Source organism: Lonchura striata, chromosome 2, assembly GCF_050655825.1.
Source record: "Lonchura striata isolate lonStrDom1 chromosome 2, ASM5065582v1, whole genome shotgun sequence".
Classification (NCBI taxonomy): Eukaryota; Metazoa; Chordata; class Aves; order Passeriformes; family Estrildidae; genus Lonchura; species Lonchura striata.
The window spans coordinates 7,658,989-7,679,271 of record NC_140704.1 but is presented as its reverse complement, the minus strand read 5'-3'; the positions used below and the strand labels follow the sequence as shown (position 1 = coordinate 7,679,271).

General features: G+C 42.4%; 1 protein-coding gene across 6 annotated transcripts in view; it reads right to left on the bottom strand.

Annotated features, from left to right (window-relative positions):
- Positions 1–20,283, bottom strand: part of DPP6 (dipeptidyl peptidase like 6) — a 548,806-nt gene that overhangs the window by 234,257 nt on the left and 294,266 nt on the right. The window contains exon 1 of one of the 6 annotated variants that reach the window (XM_021543892.4): positions 17,421–17,904. The exons of the other annotated variants lie outside the window; for them this stretch is intronic. Within the exon in view, the coding sequence (XP_021399567.1) occupies positions 17,421–17,477 (57 nt within the window). The 5' untranslated portion in view covers positions 17,478–17,904. Of the gene's footprint in view, positions 1–17,420; positions 17,905–20,283 lie in introns of those variants that run through there. 6 annotated transcript variants of the gene reach the window in all.

Here is a 20,283-nt window from a genome sequence, read left to right as displayed (position 1 = left end):
CACTGCTCACCTTTCCCTCCTGCCATTCCTATTTGCCCACTAAGGAATGACATATATTCTGCTGCTCAAGGGGAGCAAACACTTTTGCAGATTATAAAATATCTGCTTTCACTGGCAGTGGCAGGAGACACTGAATTTTCTGGGAGAAAGGCAGATTCACCGAGGAAAGCACTGAGGGCATGGGAGGCAAGGGTTGAGTGCTGGGACTGAGACAGAGCTGGATCATCAATTTGTGCCTTTTCCCTCTCCCTGTGGCAGGAGAAGCAGGAATTAAAGGTAAGAGTGCAGCTTCTTACAGTTAGGAAGACTAAGCAGGCAGCCAAAAAAGTCTGTTGAGGCTTCATGAGCTATGCCAGATCCCAGGCACCAAGGTAAAATTCATTAACCCTTGTGAGGCACTTGGCTACAGGAGGAGGCAATACCAGTGCACCCGACAGGCACTTCTGAGGCTCATTCCATCCTGTCACTGCAAAGCACTGACCCACAGCACCTGGATATTTTTTTGACACAAAGCAGCAGATATAATGAAATTCTTCTTCCTTCAGGAACAAAAAACCAACCACTTCCAATTTAGAACCATCTGCAGGGGAAAGGCACTATTTTCTACTGTAGGGATGAGACATTTTTTGAGAGTGGTGAACCAGTCTGCTTTTATTTCCCTGGTCAGTTATTACTTAGGCTAGTAGAAATCCAGTGGAAGCTGGAAAATGCTGCATCTCCAAGGGGAGACAGAGTGCCTAACACCTTTCTGGAAGCATTTTTTATTTATAACAGTGATTTCTTGCTCTCAGAGTTCAGAGTTCAAAATTCTGCCAGGCATGAGGGTTCATTTGGTGATTTTCATAGTGGGTTGTATATCTCTGTATCTGTTGTGCACATATGAGCACATATAATCAGTGTGCAGATATTCTCCTGATGGACTATTAATATCCATGGATGTTTACTACAGTCTGGTTTAGGAGGAGATTCTGTAAAAGACTGTCAAAATCTCTAGAAGAGCCCATAAAGATCCAAAGTCCCAAGTGTGCCTGATCTCATTTAAAAGAATCCAAACTTGAGTAGTGGAATGGATGGATGAATAAATCATTGTTAACATTCTCAAAATGCTTAAGCAATGTAGGACATGTGTACAAACTGCCTGAAGCCAGTGCTGACCCAAACTGTTTGTCCTCACAGCACTGATCATCACTGCAATCCGTGGGCTTGCAGCCTCAAACACAGGAGTAACACAGCCCTGGGCAAGCCACTTCATTCTTGTTTTCAGCTTCCCTTTCTGCCAAGTGTGGGGAATGCAGTTTACCTACATCACTGAGATGTCAGAAAGAATATTTTTTAAAAGCAATTCAAAGATATAAAGCATGAAGAATGTGTTAGGTATATGTGGAAAGAGACATTTTAGCAACACACACCTTTCTAAAAGCAAGATATGTTTAAATAACATAACCCTATAATTAAAATTGATTTTCACTAATAATATAAACAGTTATTGTAGAGCATCTCCTGAGGTCTGAGGTCTTTCAGAGTCTGTTATATTCCAACTAAAAGAAGAAAATAAACCATATTTTATAACTAAAATGACACTTCAGCTTCATTATTAACTCTTGGATGCAAAGGAAAAGACAAAAACTCAGCAGGGCTATCGAATGCTCTAAAATCTGAGACACTGCTGCCTTTTCCTTCTTAATGCTGTCCAAAAGACCACCCTCAATTTCCTGAATTAAATGCCATCATTTGACTACACAGAACTTCAAATGTGTTTGTTTCAAGTGTGCCATTTTTCAGATGTTTTCAAAAGAAAACAGAAGGGAAAACAAATGACCACTAATGACAGAAAGCTTTTAAAAAACATCCTTTTTAACAAGCAAGAAAACCGAGCCTTCAAAGCCCATGCACAAGCACCAGCATAATTGGCTGGGTTTTCAAGAGCACTGAGCTTTCAGTGGTCCCCAGTGAGACCAACAATAGCTTTTGGATGCTCAACAATTTATCACAACTCAACAATTTCTCCCCTGGGCATCATTTACCAACAATGTGGTCCACAGAAAGTGGAGACAGTTGAGACTGGCATTTTTGGTTGGACTTGGACAATTAAATCCCTGAAAAAAAATAATTGCACTTATTTACTTCCTGAATCTTACAGCAATAATAATAATAATTAAAAAAAAGGCAAACCAGACTTAATTTAAATGAACACTGCACACTAAGACTCAAATGCAAATGCTGTTTCACGCTGGTAAAGGTTGCATAAAGTAATGATTAATTAGTCTTTTTCCCTGCTCAGGTTTTAGTTGTCTGTCAACAAAAGGCAGTAGATGATTGCTTGGCTAAAATAGGCGATATTTCCAGCTCTCAAATATCCCTGAAAAGCAAGCAGCAGTTCAATTTGCCAGCAATAATTTATTGTGTAAAATTAAAATTCTGCAATCAATATCTTCTCATCTGTTACTTTCAACATCTCCCACGACTATTTGATTTTCTTCCTGGGTTTTCATGTTAACTGGTCATCTCCTGCCAAACCCCAGCTAGCTAAATAAGTTTCTGAAGCTTGTTGGGTAGCTCTAGCTGTGTTTTGGGCATGCAGAGTGCATTTCCCAACAAACAGAATCACATCATTCAGCAGCACGAGCAAGACAAAACTCAGGAGGATATTTGTCCCAAATGCTCTAAAAAAAACCAAAACAAAACAAAACAAAACAAAACATAAAAAAAAAACCAACATAAAAAAAACCCCAAAAAACCCCAGCTTCTTAAAAGCTAAATAATGTGGCCAGAGTTTGAAGCATTGCCCAAATGACAAATAGAGTAAGTGGCTAACAGGCAGTGAAATCTGCTGCTAAAAATGGACAGGAGCCTTCTGTGCCACCCTGAGCCATCTGTGCCACAGGGTCAGGGCAGGAGCAGGATGCTGCAGCCAGGCCCTGGGAAAGAGCAGAACCCTCCAGAGCCCTCTGCAAACTCCTCCCAGGCACTGAGAGGGGATCTGAGAGACCAGCAACACCAGCAGCTGATTCTGCAAAAATCTTTCTTCCCTTAAATCCGTGATTCTTGCTGGCAAGGGTCACAAGGGTGGATTTTATGTATTTATTTTTCTATTTATTTATATTAAAGAAAGCTCCTAGTGTTCTCTTGTTCACTGAAATTTCACAAACTGTACAGGAGTGATTTTTATCAGTCTTGAGCTAACAGTCTGGCTTACTACAATTTTTTAAGTATCCTCTCCTCCCTCACAGAATATAAAAGCAAAAGGTTAACGTAATGATAGGTCATATTTGCAAAGACAATCAGCACAAATGGACAAGTGAATGCCACATATTTTTCAGACAGATCTTCACTTTTGCATACTGCCAACACAACAAGCCTTGAAGAATCCCTTAACTGAAGTTGATCTTTTCTTGATTTAGTTGTATTATCCATGTTGATGCATACCATAAAAATGCAGTTCAATCAATTTTTGGCATGGGAGCCAAGTACTAATCATAATTGAAGGTTTCTATGATTGAAAGAAACTCTACAGAAACTGTCAAGGCAATGAAAAGTAATGAAGTATAAACATCTGAGTGTCACCTCAATTCAGTCTCCTTGGAGCAACTGTCATCTCTTGTTTTAGCAGCAGTTTCAGCAATAAAAATAGATAAAAGTTATGCATTACACCTGACAAGCAGCAAACCACACATACAAGTACAAAGAGTATTTGGTGAGTAGCTCGCAACAAGTGAATTCCTGATTTTTCTCTTTGAACAACATAAACCATTACTCAAGAAATGGACCACAGAGAACCAAAACAAAGGCTCAGTGGATATTGGAGGCTGTGTTTCTTGAAACCCATAGGCATTTGTGAGCAAAAATATAAGTGCCTGGTTAGAACTGAATGAAAAATAATCTGGAAGATGGTTTGTAAAATGTGTATCACAGTCTCCCTGAACAGTGACTCCACAGAGAAAGAGCACACTTACGTAGATTCATTATAAATTCTCATGAACCTCTTCCCCAAACCTCTGCTACATCTGTTTTTCTGCTCTGTGGGACTATGCACAATTTGTGTATTATAGTAGACCCTGCTGTAGCAACTTACAGGAAGAAAGAATTGATTCTTTCTCCAACTTTTTTCATAGAGGCCAAAGAAAAATGACAAAAAAGGCTATTTGGGAAACAAAAGCAAAGAGAAATAAGCTCTACTTGTTGAGAGACAACTAGAAGTAGCATGAGCGCAGACCATCCCAATAGGATTCATTTGGGATTATATTTTTAGCCTCAAGTACATACTTTATTTCTCATGTGTATTTTACATGGCCTGTTGAGCTCAATTACTTCATATCTTTGTGTACATAGAACAGTATTTCCAGAATGCTTTATTGAAGAAATAGCAGCCAGCCGAGCCCTCTTTACTTTCCCAGAGCAAGATGGGAAAAAGATTTATGATGCTAATTGTGTGTGGGGGGTGTTATTAACTCCAGCTGTATCTAAGTGGGAAAAAAGTTTCAGTTTTCAGATATTTTAAACCTTTGAGAATAAACCCAGAAGTTTATTGCACATTTGTGCAACAGAAACATTTTTATAACAATGAGAATTTTTTTTTATTTGGTAATTCCCCATCTGATTTCAGTCCTTTTTGGTTTTACACTTTAATATAGACACACACAAATTCTTGGGTAAAACTAGGTTTATGGTCCAAATATACTCAATATGGAACCATAGAATCATAGAATGGTTTGTGTTGGACAGACTTAGGACAAGACCATCTCCTTCCAGCCCCCTGCCATGGTCAGGGACACCTTCCACTAGACCAGGTTGCTCCAAGCTCCTTCCAACCTGGCCTTGAACATTTCCAGGGATGGGAGAGCCAAAGCTTCTCTGGGCAGCCTCTTTCAAAACCTCACCATGTTCACAGAAAAGACTTTGTTTCTAATACCTAATCTAACCCTATTCTTTCAGTTTAAAGCCATTATCCCTTGTCCCATCACTACATGCACCTGTAGAAAGCCCCTTTCCAGCTCTCTCATAGCCCCATGTAGGCACTGGAATGTTTTCTAGGACTCTCCAGAGCCTTCTCTTCTCCAGGGTTAACAACCCCAACTCTCTCAGCCATAGGAGAGGCGTTCCAGCCCTCCAACCACCTTTGTGGCCTCCTCTGTCCTTCTTCTCTCAGGGACCCCAGAGCTGAACACAGTGCTCCAGGTGGTGTCACCAGAGCAGAGTGAAAGGGAGAATCACCTCCCATGACCTGTTGGCCACGTTTCTGGGGATGCAGCCCAGGATTTAGTTGGGTTTCTGGGCTGCCAGCTCATGTTGCTGGGTCATGTTGAGCTTCTCATCCACCAACACCCTCAGGTTCTTTTCCTCAGGGCTGCTCTCAAAGTCACCTGTCCCTGCCCACAAGTTCCCCACCCATCCCCAGGCAGAGCTCCATGGAGATTTGAAAGGTTTCACCAATATATTTTGAGTTGGATGATTTAATGGGAATATCCTTGCACAAATTAACTGCATAATACAGAAAAAAAAACAAAAAACAAAAAACAAACTATGCATCATAGTTTCAAAAAGCTGTAATTTACAGCAGAGAGATCACTGAAGACTTAAACCTGGGCTTAGCCTGTGACAGGGGTTGTGTGCTATTGATCACCAGAGTCTCTGGAATTCACAGCAGGAGGCTGAACAAAAATAAATAAATAAAAATTGCTCTCTTTCGACATGACAGACAAGATGACAATTTATTTACTGATAACACTGATTTACTACCCAGATGCTAAGAGCATTATAACTGACTGAAGAAAGTCTAAAATTTATAAAAGATTGCAGGAATTTTAGGAGCCTACAGGAAGTTTTAGGAAGCACACTACCTAGAATGGATATTTGGCAGGAAACCTACATGGTCCCCAAGTTCATTCTAGTTACCTCCCACCCAAAGGTCAGGAGGAGACCAGGGTGGACAGTATCTCCTCATCACAAGCAGAAGATGGGAGACAATGGGTGATAAAATAAATCTTCTGAGACAAATGAAGAAACCACCCACGACCTTCTTCCAATGTGGAATGCTGTTCCATGTACACAAAGATATGAAGTAATTGAGCTCAACAGGCCATGTAAAATACACATGAGAAATAAAGTATGTACTTGAGGCTAAAAATATAATCCCAAATGAATCCTATTGGGATGGTCTTGACAAGTTGAGCTTATTTCTCTTTGCTTTTGTTTCCCAAATAGCCTTTTTTGTCATTTTTCTTTGGCCTCTATGAAAAAAGTTGGAGAAAGAAACAATTCTTTCTTCTTGCAAGTTGCTGCAGCAAGGTCTACTGTAATCTATAAATTTTGCATAGTCTTACATATACAAGCATACAAGGCTTAATTTATATTGCAGTCCTAATCCTGAAATCCATTCTCAGACAGAGCTCCATCAGATTTCCACACCTCTGAGGACCTAAGAGAAATATGGTTGCTGGAAGAAGCACTTCTCTCCACCATGATAGAACAGTACAGACAACTGTTTGTAAAATCAACCATTTCTATAATAGAATGGGCCAGCTGAAATAAGTCTGTTAGTTACAAGTTTGCTGCTCTTGTAGATTAAAAGCCTCGATTTTCTTCATAAGGGTTTTCAAGATAGTAGAAGTAGTATAGGGACCAGCTCATGGCTTAATGAAGTCAGCAGATTTATTCTCAATGTAGACACTCATGCAAAACATCTCAAATTTCAGATACATACACTTTCAAAATTTCTTATAGTTCTGTTTTACACATGGATGCTCTGTCATCCTACAGCCCAGTACCAGCACTGAATTCCTTAACACATTTGAGCAAAAGATGCCTCATACACAACAACTCAGTCACGTCGTCTCCCAGAAGGGCTTTGGAAAGCCCAGTTTGTAAACAAGGCAGAAAACCAAAAGAAGACATCATCTATTTACTTATTATCACCCTCAGAGGTGGGAAGGCAACATTTCTCAGGCAGAGGAGTAGTAACTGAGGTTAGCTGCTCCTGCCAAGAGATACTGATTTGGACAAGCAAGCACTGAACAGCCCTCAGCAACCAAAGTCAAAGCATTTCCCAATCAATATAATCTCCCTAATGCAAAACTTTATGTGCTAAGTACTTTCCAGGGCTGTTTCAATCAATTTCTCCTTGGATTTTTCTGTCCCATATTTTTGCAGCTGCTCTTTATCTGGCCCGTTTAGCTTGTTGGAACAAAACTTCTAATTATACCAGGACTTGCAATGGTAAAGTTAAGCACCAATATAATCAATGTAAAACCATGTGTTGCACCTTACATAGAAAACACCATGGAAAATAAATCAGTTTAATGCAACTGCACCCTCCAGTGATTAAGATTACAACAATTAATCCCAAATCCTTGTTAGAGTCAATGGATCAGCCTTCTCAGCAATGTTTGTAAATTAAGTTTTAAATCACAGATAGTGGGACATGAAAATTAGAAAAAGAAGGTTGTTAGTATATTAGATTCAAGTAAACTGTGATGTGCCAGGGATTCTTAAGAAGAAGCAAAGTTGAAAAAGATTTCCTGCTTTGAGGACTGGTCAATGCTTATTACACTCACTGCAGTGACGTCTGCAGAATCTCAAATTTAGGGAACAAAAAAAAAAAAAGTTTCATGATGCTTCTCCACCTTGAGCAATTGGTGTTTTTTCTCTAACACTACCCTATCTCAGAGTAATAACAAGCATGAAGTTTTTCCTTACTACATCCTTCAAGCTATATAATCTGATTATCCATGTATCAATCCATGCCTCTTCTCTCTCTCTCATTTAACATGGGTCAAGTTGCAATATGTTTTTCTTGTCCATCCCTGAGTATCTTTCTATCAATTGGCACAAAACGCAAGAGAATTTGAATATAACCTGTTTGCTCCTGGCCATGAAAACAAAAACATGAAAGTGTGAGGCTCTCTGCACATTTAAGAGCAGTTACAAACTTAATGTACCATTTGTTAATTCCGACAACCACATTAAGATTAAGTATCAGACCCCTTTAAACCCAACACAAAAATAGCTGAAAGGTTGGCCACAGTGTGTGATTAAGCTAAATTAATGACCCAAAATGCATACCACATAATATGCTATTATATGTTTATTACAGTATCTCTGACAGTCTAAATTAACAATAAATTGAAGCCTAAGTTGTGATTTCACTTTTGACAATAACTTACTACAACTAAGTCTTAAATATCTGCATGTAACTATTTGGCCACAGACATAACTGAAGGAAATGGAGTAAACAACTGCAGACTATTTGCTTCAGATGAAGCCTTATGATCTCTCCAATTTCAGGCCCAGCAGCAGTTAAGCAGCAATAGAAACTACTTTAGCCAAAGGATTGTGAAACTTTATGTAAATTTACTTTTATTTTATATGTCTTTTGATGCTATAAACAATAAAAGGAACAGCCATTTGTTTTCATACCGATAAAGGATGTTAAGCTGAAGGGTTAAAAAAAAAAAAAGAATACAACAATTCAGCTTGCAGATCTGCTTGTTTTTGCTATTTCATTCAGACTCATCCTCTTCCCCTTTCTAACAGCTTTTTGTGTGTTATCTTGTAAGCTCAGCTTAACTCTTAATTAGTGTTTGCTTCAGTGTCTCTTACCCTCCTTCACCATGAGACACACTCAGGGCTTGGTTTCCTGCTCAACTTGGACTTGTGTATTTATGGAGGTGCAATGAGGATTTGGCACCCTGGGATGGGTGTGGGTGTCCACCAAAGGGCTGAAAGGGACACACCAAGCTTGAGGGAGCAGCAAGAGATGAAGTCTGGATGTTCCTGCTCCCTTGGTGACTCACCAGGATCCCACCACTGACTCCTCCATCCCAGCACTCACCACCTCTAACAAAACTGGTCTAGCCTCTGCCCGTGCTCATCTGCATTTCAGCTTTTTTGAGGTGCTTGTTTGAGACAGGGAGATGCCCCTCCCTCACCAGCAAAGCAAGGAGGTTGTCCCATCCCTTCAGCAGCCTCTCCTGCCAGGGCCATTAGTCCAGAGGCACAGCCCCAGGTGCTGGCACTGCAGGGCCATTGGACAAGACAAGATCCCAAAGCAGAGCCCCTGTTATGCCTCTGTGAGCAGATGTTGTTCAGCAGTCCAGGGCAAAACCCTCTCTGAGAAATTATGGTCTAGCTGCACTTTTCACCTGCAATTCCTTTCACAAAATTGTATCTCATAATAGTAATAGCCCTACACTGCTTGCCACTGACCATTTATCATGCAGACAGCACACAGGCTGTCTCAACAAAAAGCTTCAGCAACCCAGGGCACTCAGGGATGGGAATAAAAGGGAAAATGAGAGAAGCAGAGCCCTTTCCCTGAGCAAGAGGGGGATCTTGACCATTTTCTCCCTCTTGTTTTGGGAATCTTTTTCCCTGGCAAATACAGCTGCAGGCTTTCCCCCACCACGCCTCTCATATAGAAAAGCAGGCCATGTCTCTGCTTACTGTCCTGCCTAGGTATTTGTTTTGATGGCAGGGTGTTTCTGAAGGGAACAGGCTATCTGAAAGCTGGCCAAAATGAACCCCTCTTTGCTGCTTTGCTCAAGGCAGGCAGGTGAGCAGGGGCCTGAAGCTCCTCCCTCTACAAGCATCTTTCACCACCAAATCCAAGCCCATTTCTGCTGTAATTCCTATAACTAGTCCAAAGAGTTCATAGTCACTCTCTAGCCCCCTCACCATCTCATCTCTCATGGGTCACAGAAAAGTTAGGGTTGGAAGGGACCTCTGAAGATCAACAGTTTCTTAAATTTCATATAGCAAAGGATTTTATATAATGAAGGGCTTTCAGTAATGGAGGTGGGAAGTAGCTATGTCCTCTCCACTGCCATCACACTTAAGAGCTTCCAGCAACTTCCACAACTTTTTTCAGGGCTTTCTCTCTACATACACCAGACCCTGGGCTCCAGCCTTGGCTCATCCCCTCATCCTGACTTCCAGGAAGATGCTCTCCATCAGCCTGCCCAGCACCAAACTTCAGCTTTTGGCTTCCATTTCTGAAAGGTTTTGGTTTAACCTATGACCACACATATCCTTGGCACGTCATCCCCCCCATTTACATTTCCATTTAAGCTCTCTGGCTCCTAATTATACTGCAGTATTTCTTCTGGAAAAAAAAGTATTAATTTACTCCTTCTCAGAAAAGGTCTCTGTATTAGGCAATGGAGAGAGGAAGGCTGCATCTCCATCCTACCTTAAGGTATAAAATTGCTTCAAGTTCCCAAAACCTTAAAATCATAGAATCCTCAGATTCTATGCATTATCTCTCTCTCATTTGCAAGTTTGCTCATAACTGTCCCAAGTCCTGACAGCATTTGCCTTCATCTTGATATTTTTATGCTAAAATTCTTATTCATATCTAAACCTTCAGAATGAGTTTTAACTTTCAGATTTCCTGCTGTGACCCTTTTCCCTACATTCTCCAAGTGCATCTCTCTGATATCTCAGGTACTCGTGCAGCCTGAGTTACTCTGGTATCTCGGAACTCCACATTTCACAGAGGTGTCCTCAGGAGACTCACAGATATTTTTTCCCCCCAGTTTTAGGCAACATGGACTATTTCAGCAGAAGTGAAACTACTGGCTGCCACAAAGGACCCAACACTCTTGCTCAAATCTACAGTGGATGTCTGCACACAAGAAGGACTAAATTCCATACTCCACCACTGAATTGTCATTCAAAGCCAACCAATAATCCCACTCAAAGGTTGTCATTAAATCAGAAATTCATATTAACTTGACTTTCCATTCTTTACCCCATTCACTGATTTTAAATACAGGTCCCTATCCAAATTTATGTTTAACAAAGGTTTCAGACTTGCTGAAGGCACTCCTCTCACAGTTAGATCTTTACATCTGCACTTTGAAGGAGTGTGCACAGCTTTCCTGGTCCATTGCTGCTGGCACTCTCCTTTCTCTGATCCTATTTCATTTACTTAAGTCCTGCTTAAGAATCAGAGTGTGCAGAAGAGAAAGGTGAAAGAAAAGATGAAAGGAAAAAAAAGCTGGACAAAAGGTAAAAAAAAAAATATGAATGTAAAACATACACGATATACTATGTTAGAAAATAGACATTACTGTTCTCTACATCATTTTAAAAGTGCTGCCTTCTTTCACATCATCCAAAGTGACCATGATTCATCACAACTTAATGCCTGATAAAGATCACAGCAAAGCAGCATTAAAAGCATAAGAACTGAAAGTAAGTACAACAACTGTTCATGAGATGCCTGCAGCAATGCACAGCACTGCTAATGGACCACAGCTGGAATGACACATCAAATTCTCTAAGAGTCTTGTGGCACTCAAACACACCCTCCTGACCCCAGATAAACAGTGAACTTCAGAGACAGATTATTCTGCCCTTATCCGACAGAAAAAAAAAAAAAAAAAAAAGAGAAAAAAAAAAAAGAAAAAAAGATTTAATAGGAAAGAATGCAACAGAAGTCACCTCTGCCAGGAGTGGAGGGAGCAGCTGTACCAAGGACAGTCAGTGGCAGAGCACATCCCACTTGGTCAAGGCATAAAGAGCATGTAAAATTTACAAAATCTTAAGCAGCATCTTGTAGAAATGTATGAACTATAGAAGCTGTAGCCTTCCAGAGGCCTTCCAGAAGCATTTCCACTTCAGTACTTCAGGCTTCTCTGCAGTCTTTTCTGAGACTCCAGTTTTACACCAAACATGCTCCTTTCCACCTCTGTCTCCCCCTCCCCATGGCTTAGCTGACTGCATTCCTTGTGGCAAACTAGTAGTTAGAAAATACTGTCAGTTTGATGCAAGTCCATGTTCTTGAATACAGTGTTCTTGGGAGTGCTATTATAGAAATTTAATCTCTTGAGGAACAGATCAGATACTATTAACAGAATGAACAAATGCTCTCTGTGATTCCTGGAGAAAGCCTATGTTGGGTCTAAAATAAGATATGTAATTCAAAGAGTTGTTATCAAGAAAAAGAAGTATTCTTTCATATGAATAATTTTATTTTTAAAAAAATTATGCCCTCAAGCAGCGAATACTAAACAGCTCCATTAAAATTAAAGAAACCTATTGCTTTCTATGCAAATCAGAGCTTTCTCCTTGTTTCCTTCTCTTTGGCAGACACATTCCTAAAGTGGGCATTGCCCCTGATTTCTGCACAGCTGTAATAACTTGAGCCAGAATATTGCAACGAGAATGAGGGATTCTCACAAGCAGGACCTCACCTTTGGGATGTGACAGTTTCCAGCCCCAGCCAGGAATGTAGGAGCTCTGCTGTCACAAGTCACTGAGATAAAACACTAAATTAGCTCATCTCCCAGGAGATTCACTCCTACCTGTTCAACAGCTCCAGGCCAGGCTCCTTTCAGCCCAGTGCTGGGTCTGGGCACCTCAGAGGCATTTCATGGTGTTATTCCATTGCTCTGCATGGATTCTGTGGCACTGGGATGCTGCAGTGGGGAGTGTGACTGTGCCAGATAATGGCTCTGTGAATCGGAGCTTTCTTGTGAATTCACAGCTCAATCTGCTTACGAACATTCAGTTAAAATGTGGAACTTCAAACCTTGCTAAAAAAGAGAGAGGGTTCAGCAGTGGCTCTTTGTGATCTGGCATACAACAGAAATATATCAACAAATAAAAGGGCAATGTCCCTTCCCTGCTTCAAAGAGATAAAATTCACAACTTATAATTCACCACTGCCTGTTTACAATGTGAAGGGATCTTGCACTCTTTGGACATAATTTGTATTGCTCACGTGCTGTAGGGTGGCTTTGTTGCCACAGAGAATCAGGATTGTTGCATTCTTTCATGCAAAGCATGTAGAACCAACCAAGACATTTGGTACCCAGGGGCAGTGATTTTCTGGACAGCAGCCAAGTGAGCAGAGAAGATCTGGAATGATTTTAAGTCACATCTCAGAAGGAAAAAATATATACATATCTTTGTATATCTAGATATTTGTATATCTATATATTAGATCCTTCTATCTTTGGATACAGGAATGTAGCTCACATTAAGTCACATTTGTTTGACTTCTAGTCCTTTTGTTCCTTTCAGAACTGCACTACTGACCAAATCTCTCAGTTGTACACAGCTACCATGCTCTCACTCACATTTTACAGTAGACTCAGAGTACAGAAACTGGTTTCATTTCAGATAATGCTTAGACAGAAGATGCTGAACAGCTACTAAAGAACATGCACACCAGTCTGCAATTTGTTTGAAATAATTCTCCAATCAAAAATATGTGTTTGCTACCTCAGTATCATCTCTCCAACTCTCACACACCACCTCCCAATGTGAGCACACCCATATTTCTTAGTTTAATCTACTTTGGGAATGAAGTAACAGCAGAGGACTCAGTTCACAATGATAGAGAACATTTACGACCTTGCAAGAAGACAGAAGGGCACACAGGGATTGGCATCCCCTGGTACAGGAATCCCAGAATTACCTGAATTAAAACAACACAGCTGCACAATGCAGCTGAAGTGCACACTTAGCTTCTTATTTGGATAAAGTTACACAAGTAGAGGCACATTTCAGCATAGTATATTAGATACTCCAACTGTATTCACTCTTCAAGATACTACAGGCTATTTCTGTGAAGTAGAGTGGCAGGGGAACATTAGCAGCATGAAATATTAATCTTTCCATCATTTTATTCTTGAGTCTGGCCTAGGTTTTCCAAGTAAAATGTGTTCTCTTTCCACTTGAAGACATCACACCTCTTATTTGGAATTCCAGCTGTTCTGTAAAATTCAGAATTGATTACCTTAATGACAGCTCATAGGCAGAACTGTTCTATTGATCTCATTCTACTCCTCCATGGAGCCCACTTCAATAAGGCAGCCCTCAAGCTATTTTGTCTCCTCACTTATATTTTAGTCTTTTACATGGATTCCATGCAGTCATTAGCAACCTTGTCTAGGACATGGGCACATTTCAGAACAGGGTCTTGCTTCCCATAAGCCCTTGACAGTTCTACTCTACACAGCAAAAGAAATGAGAACAATCCTTATCCTCAGTGTTCAAATACCCAATTAACCAATCAATCCTTTAAATATGTTTTAGAAAAATTTTTATTTGATAACCTGTGATCCTGTTATACTTGATATGCTGACTCACTTTTTAAAATATTTAAAAATCTCATTTTAGCATTATGCCTGTTACCACATTTTCATTAAAAAATCAGCCTCCTTATCTTTATATATGACTGCAGAGCTATTTGTATTCCCAAAGGCCATTAAAAGCAGCAAGAATTGGGCTAAAATAATATAACATGTTAAAACACAGAGATCTTCAGCCTGTGTAAATAGCTGAAGCATTGTCAAAGTACTTGACCTGCTCTTGCTATTTTCTTCCCCTTTTTAATGGAAAAGCGTTTTAATGGCATATCCACACATCCAGCTAACACATCCCAAGGGGGAGAACAAGATTCTCAAGTCCTCTTGAGCCAGATCCTGAGTCTGTCAGTGTCTGCAGGCTTTGCACAGACTCCTGAGCACTGGGTGTAGCAGAAAGCCAGCTGGGCTAATGGTGCACTGCACTGTGCCCAAATCCAGCCCTTGGAACAAGGAACCACAGCTGCACCAGGAGCAGCCAAGAGCACAGAGGCAACCACGTCCAACCCACATCTTGATCAAGCAATCACAACTTGACAGTAACAGACAGCATTGCTTATCACTTACAGAATGTTCTCTGTACATGATGTCCAAAAGATTTAGAGTTCAGACCCGTGAGACAGATAAGCAAGGAGATAAATGACTGGAATTCTGAGCAGTTTAAAAACTGGCATGGAGGTGAGCAGCACTGCTTATCAGAAAGAAATTGTATAAAAACATTTTTAATTACCTTAGGAAGAAAGGGATTGCCTGCTTTCAGCAGCGAAAGCAGTGCTCTGCTTATCTCTACATCCCAATCATTTTCTAATTATTATCATTTTTGTAAATCTCAAGACAGAACACGACTTCATTTGCATATAGACACATGAGTCTAAAGTAGATTTTTAAATTTATGCCTGCAAAGCTTCTGCAGACATTTCCAAACTTTCCCCACCCTGTTCCAGCAGTGTCTTTTCATGGCCAGCTTCTGTTTGGGTTAGTATGGTAGGACACAGCACAGATTTAAGCCAAATGTGACACTTGCTTGCCTCTGGGTCCAGGGAATGTCACAGCAAGGAACACAGAAAAGGGACGGTCAAAATCTCTTACGACAGCAGCAGCTGCTACTGAAAAAGACTCAGTCCTCTACAGCCAGACCAGCACTTTGCCTTCAATTTTTCCCCAAGCTGCATTTTTCAGTTTCTTGATCACTTTTAAGCAAGAAAAAGAGCTTAGTAATTCTTGATATGCATAAGCCCGGAAATAGAATTTCAGCTAGAAATAGAATTTGAATAGAGCCTTTTTTCAGTTATGAACAGTTTTAGATAAAATAAGGGTTTAGATCTGCTTTTGGTGTTGGAAGATAAAAGTGCACTCAAATCAATAGACAGAGATTGGATTCAACCCCCTGCTGTCAAGCCATTTTACTAATAATGTATTGTGAAAACAATAAAGAAATGATGGGAGCGAGCAAAGTTGCTCACAGACTCAGACATTAATATTCATCAATATGATTGATATTTATATATTCTTGATATTTCTATTTCATGCTCACACTAGGGCAGAGCTGAGAGAGCACGTTCTTTCAGAATATTTAAGTGTACCATATGGGTATAATTGCGATTCAGCCAGTTATGGAATATACTCAATCAAGATTCTGCATATACTAAAGACCTATTCTGAGCATTTTGTACTTCATGTAGCATGACCAAAGTAGCAAAGACATGGCATGCCAATAGCAAAATGGCATTAGGCAGGTAGCATTACTTGAAACAAAACCACTTCTGCTTTATAAAAATGCAGCATATACTTCTTCACTTACAAAACTCAACACTTTTACACAGCTTGAAGAAGGAGGAAGGGACAGCCCCATAACCCTCTTTGTTCAGAAAAGGCACTTTTAAACCGCTGCCTCCCAGAAACACAGGTAGACTCATTTTAATCTGCAGCAAACAGTGACAAAAATATATATTCCAAAAGCATTGAAGAGACAAGAACAGTCCAACACCTGCAGAGTTAGATGAAGTCATAGTTTCTTAACCCCAAATATCAAAGTTGTTTTCATCTTGTTTTCTCTGACCCATTGAGCCTGCCTGCTTTGGTCACTGGTATAAAGTCACCCTGAAAATGCAGATTATATGATGCTATTTGTGGTGCTTAGTGTCTTCCTTTCCCTAAAATACTATAACAAGAAAAAAAAAAAATAAAACAATATATGAGGCTCTCAGCCTATCACTCCAGGAAGAACTATTTTAAGAATTAATTTGTGCCCTGAGAGATCTGTTTAAATTATCCTCCTGTGCTGTCCTAACCAAAGATTAAAGTGAAGAACTTCCAATGTCTTAAGGAGATGAGGAACAATTGCAGCACTGGAGTGTCTGGGCTCCACCGCGGTGCCCCAGGCATGGGGAGGGGAAGGTGGGCATGAGGAGAAGGGAGATGCTGATCTGCCAGTGCCCCCAGAGCCCAGGAACCTTCAGCAGCCTCAGCTGGAGCTCCGAGATCGCAGCCACACTTCCCCTTATGCCACCACTTCTTAACTCTGCCCATCCTTTACAGCTGAGGATACATCTCTTTTTTCTTCTGCCACCCGCTGCTTTTTAGACAGGGAAAGTTTTGACTTCATTCCATCCTGGTAAGTGCAGGCAGAGAGGAATATCATCCAAAATACAGGCTTGACAGAGAGAATGAAATCTTTAACTTTCTACCACTCCAGAAACACATAAAGCACCTACCAAGAGCAATAAATTAACCGAGTTCAGATATGCTGCAAGCAAAGCAATTTGCCCCAAAGCCAGCAGGAGTTTTACCTACTTGCAGCTGCTTTTTGCCCCCTCTGCCATCCCTGCTTGCTCATGCACAGCCTGGGCACATGCTCTACCCTGAAATGCCCCTCCAAGACAATGCTAGGCAAGAAAAATTCACTGAAAGTGCATGACAAAGTCAGAAGCTGAACACGACTTTTACAATTTTGTATCTATCTGCAGAGAGGCTTTTAAATACCCTTGCCCCCTTCTTCTAGTGAGAAAGGGCCTCCATCCTAACATATTCCCCCCTCCCAGCACAGGTGTAAGGAACAAGAACAAACCTCTATTGCCTTCAGCAAGAGGTAGAGGCTGTTAAAATCAGCACAATTTCAGTTCCCCCCAAGTCTCCACACACACCGAGAAAGCAGACCTTGAAGCCAGCTACACAGCACTTCCCTCCTGCCACTGGCTGGTGACTCAGTTGACAATTTTAAGAGCACACACCAAAAAGATTTTTTAAAAAATCATAATAATCATACAAGAAACACAAAGCCACACATTGCAAATCTGTATCTCTTTGAAATTGAGGAAAAATAAGCATTACCTGGTCTTGCTGTTGGACTTGTTTCCCTGATGCATTTTGCTCCTTGGCTGTAGTCATGCTCACCTATTTGTGCCCACTGCAGTGGCAAACAGGATTTTACTCTGTGTGTGTGTGTGTGTGTGTAAGCTCGTCTGTGTGTTCAGACATACACGCACACACACACACACACACACAAAGACTAAAGGGATACGGATGAGTAACTAGTCCATCACTTAATCACCAGCTGAGAAATTTCCCACCCCCACAAAAAGAATTAAATAAAAATGCAATGTAAAAAAGCACTAGTCTGGCTGTCTTCCCCCTTGAGCCTCTAAAATAAAAGCAGAAGCAGGAGCAGAGAGAAGGATGCTGTGGGGGCTTCTTCAATTAGCAACAGCCTCTGCAATCGTCACAGAAACAATGATAACTGCTTGGCAACCAGCAACTGGCAGCTCGGAGCCGGAGGCAGCGATGTGGTCCTGCTCCCTCCCCACCTCCACGGCGGCCGCCCGCGCCTTGCGCATGCACCGGCAGCCTGGGCTCGCTGCGCGGCTCCGGGGCGCGCACGGCCGGCACCTCTCCATCATCCCCCGTCCAGCATGTCCATCCCGCATCCCGCGGGGTCCCTGCCCCATCCCGCATCCCGGTCCCGCATCCCCGCGGGGCTGCTGCCCCGTCCCGCATCCCCATCCCACATCCCCATCTCCATCCCTGTCCCGCATCCCCATCCCACATCCCCATCCCCGTCCCGCAACCCCGTCCCGCATCCCCATCCCACATCCCCATCCCCGTCCCCATCCTCGTTCCGCATCCCCGTCCCCCATCTCCGTCCCCGTCCCGCATCCCCGTCCCGCATCCCCGCGGGGCCGCGTCCGCGCACACGCGGGTTCGTGCCAGGCGCGCTGTCGCCCTCCCGCAGCTGGCGGAGGCTGCGGTGCCCTCGGTGCCCCTCCGAGGCTGAGCTGTGCCAGGGGCAGCCGCTGCCCCGCTGCCAGCCCGCTCGGGAGGATGCAGCGCTGCCAGGGAAGCGGTTCCCAGACGCTCCGGGGAGCTGCCCCTCAAGGGTGAAACGCGGCCCCCATCCTCCTCCATCCTCCTCCATCCCCCCCAGCCCCCGGTGTGACGGGGGCACCGTGCGTGGCTGCTGCGCTGGCTGCCACGGAGGTCACGTTGCGGGGTGACACACGGGCACGCGTTCCCTGCTCCGCTCCGCGCTGCTGTAGCTCGCTCCCTGCAGCTTCTGTGCCATGACAGAGATCCCTCCGACACATCGGAGCTGTCACAGGAGCCTTCCGAGCCCAGCTCGCTGTCGGCACGGGGTGACACGGGATGCGCCTGAGCAAGAGGCGCAGAGAGAGCCACGCTCCGGGAAGGAGCCCTCAGTCAGCGGGCAGAACTTAGAGCAGCGCTGTTCAGTGTTGGCTTGGGACTGATGCGAGCCCTCACTCACCCCAGCACCTGGTGACACGAAAATGTCACGTTCGCTGCTTCTCCCATCTTCACCTCCTACCCAGCACAGCCGGGATGGAGCCCAGAGCTGTCCTCAGGGCTGTGTAAAGCTAAATGTTCTCTCACTCACGTGATACTGGGATCTCAGCCTGCTAAGGAAAGGGAACATCACAGTGTTTATCTCACAGGGAAGTGATTATGCCTCGTTTGAGCCTCAATTTTACAGCACGGATTTTTTATACAAGGTCACATTCACCACCACCCCTGCAGTCAATGTCTCCTTACACCTGGGATAATTTTGATCCTTGGTTCAGGAACAGATCAACGGCAGGCCAAGTTTTCCTAAAGACACCACTCAGACTCCCTAACTGTTTCTGCATTTTCACCATTACATTTACTGGAGTTCATAGGAACCATGACATCAAAGATCTGCAACATGGAATTGTTCTGGTAGTAAACTGGACAACCTTGCCTTTTCTCAGATGCCACAACCCAGGCAACAGCTAATTAAAAAAAATAAGTGAACAGCACCTCTCTAACAAGAAACAACAATTTGCATTCAAATCTTGCCTTTGTTGATTTCTTGCTGGATTATACTCTGACACAATCCTAGTTTACATTGCAATTGCATCTCTTTAGTCCCCATAGTTTAAGTCACAGTATTTTCTAAATGTTTACTGTGAGGCTATTGTTCATACATTTTCCCCCAGCCATCAGAACAGAATTGTTTTCAAGGTTTTATATAAGTGGATCAGTCTGAATTTTCCAACTGGCTTGGTCTACTTTTCTACCTGTTGTGAGTGGTAATGAAGGTTTGCTTTACTCCACATTTCTGCTATTTTTCTTTCCAAGAGGAAGTCAAATAAAACAAAACAGTATTTGAAATTGGTGTGTTGGTTTTGGGGAGTTTTTGTTGTTTAGTTGGTTGTTTTTTATTTTCACTCCCCCACTGTACATGCTGGAAATTTCTGCAAAACAGATCCCTTTTTAAAACATGGGCCATTCACTGTGTCCCTATCCTCTCTGCACCTACACTGGAAATCCCTAAACTTAATTGCACTGCATGCCCTCTCCCTGCAGATTCAATTCTTTCACAGTTAACAACTTAAGACACGGTTTTCATTGTTGTTCTGGAAATGGCCACTCTCCCTTACAATGTAGATTTTTTTTCCCACTAAGCTTGTTGTTGGACACGTAAGAAGTTAATTGTACTAATTAGTCCAGCAGTGAGCTATGCAAATGCATGTGGCTGAGCCTCATTACATGGAGGCATTAGGAGGCTGCTGCTCTGGCTGCATCTCCCAGTGCTTGGCACAGCCTCCCCGGTGTTTCTGATCTCCCTGCCTGGCTGTACCTCCTTGTCACCCCTGAGCAGGGCAGGTTGTCCCATCCCCTCAGATGTCCACCAGCTGCTCACTGCCTGAGGATGTGGCAG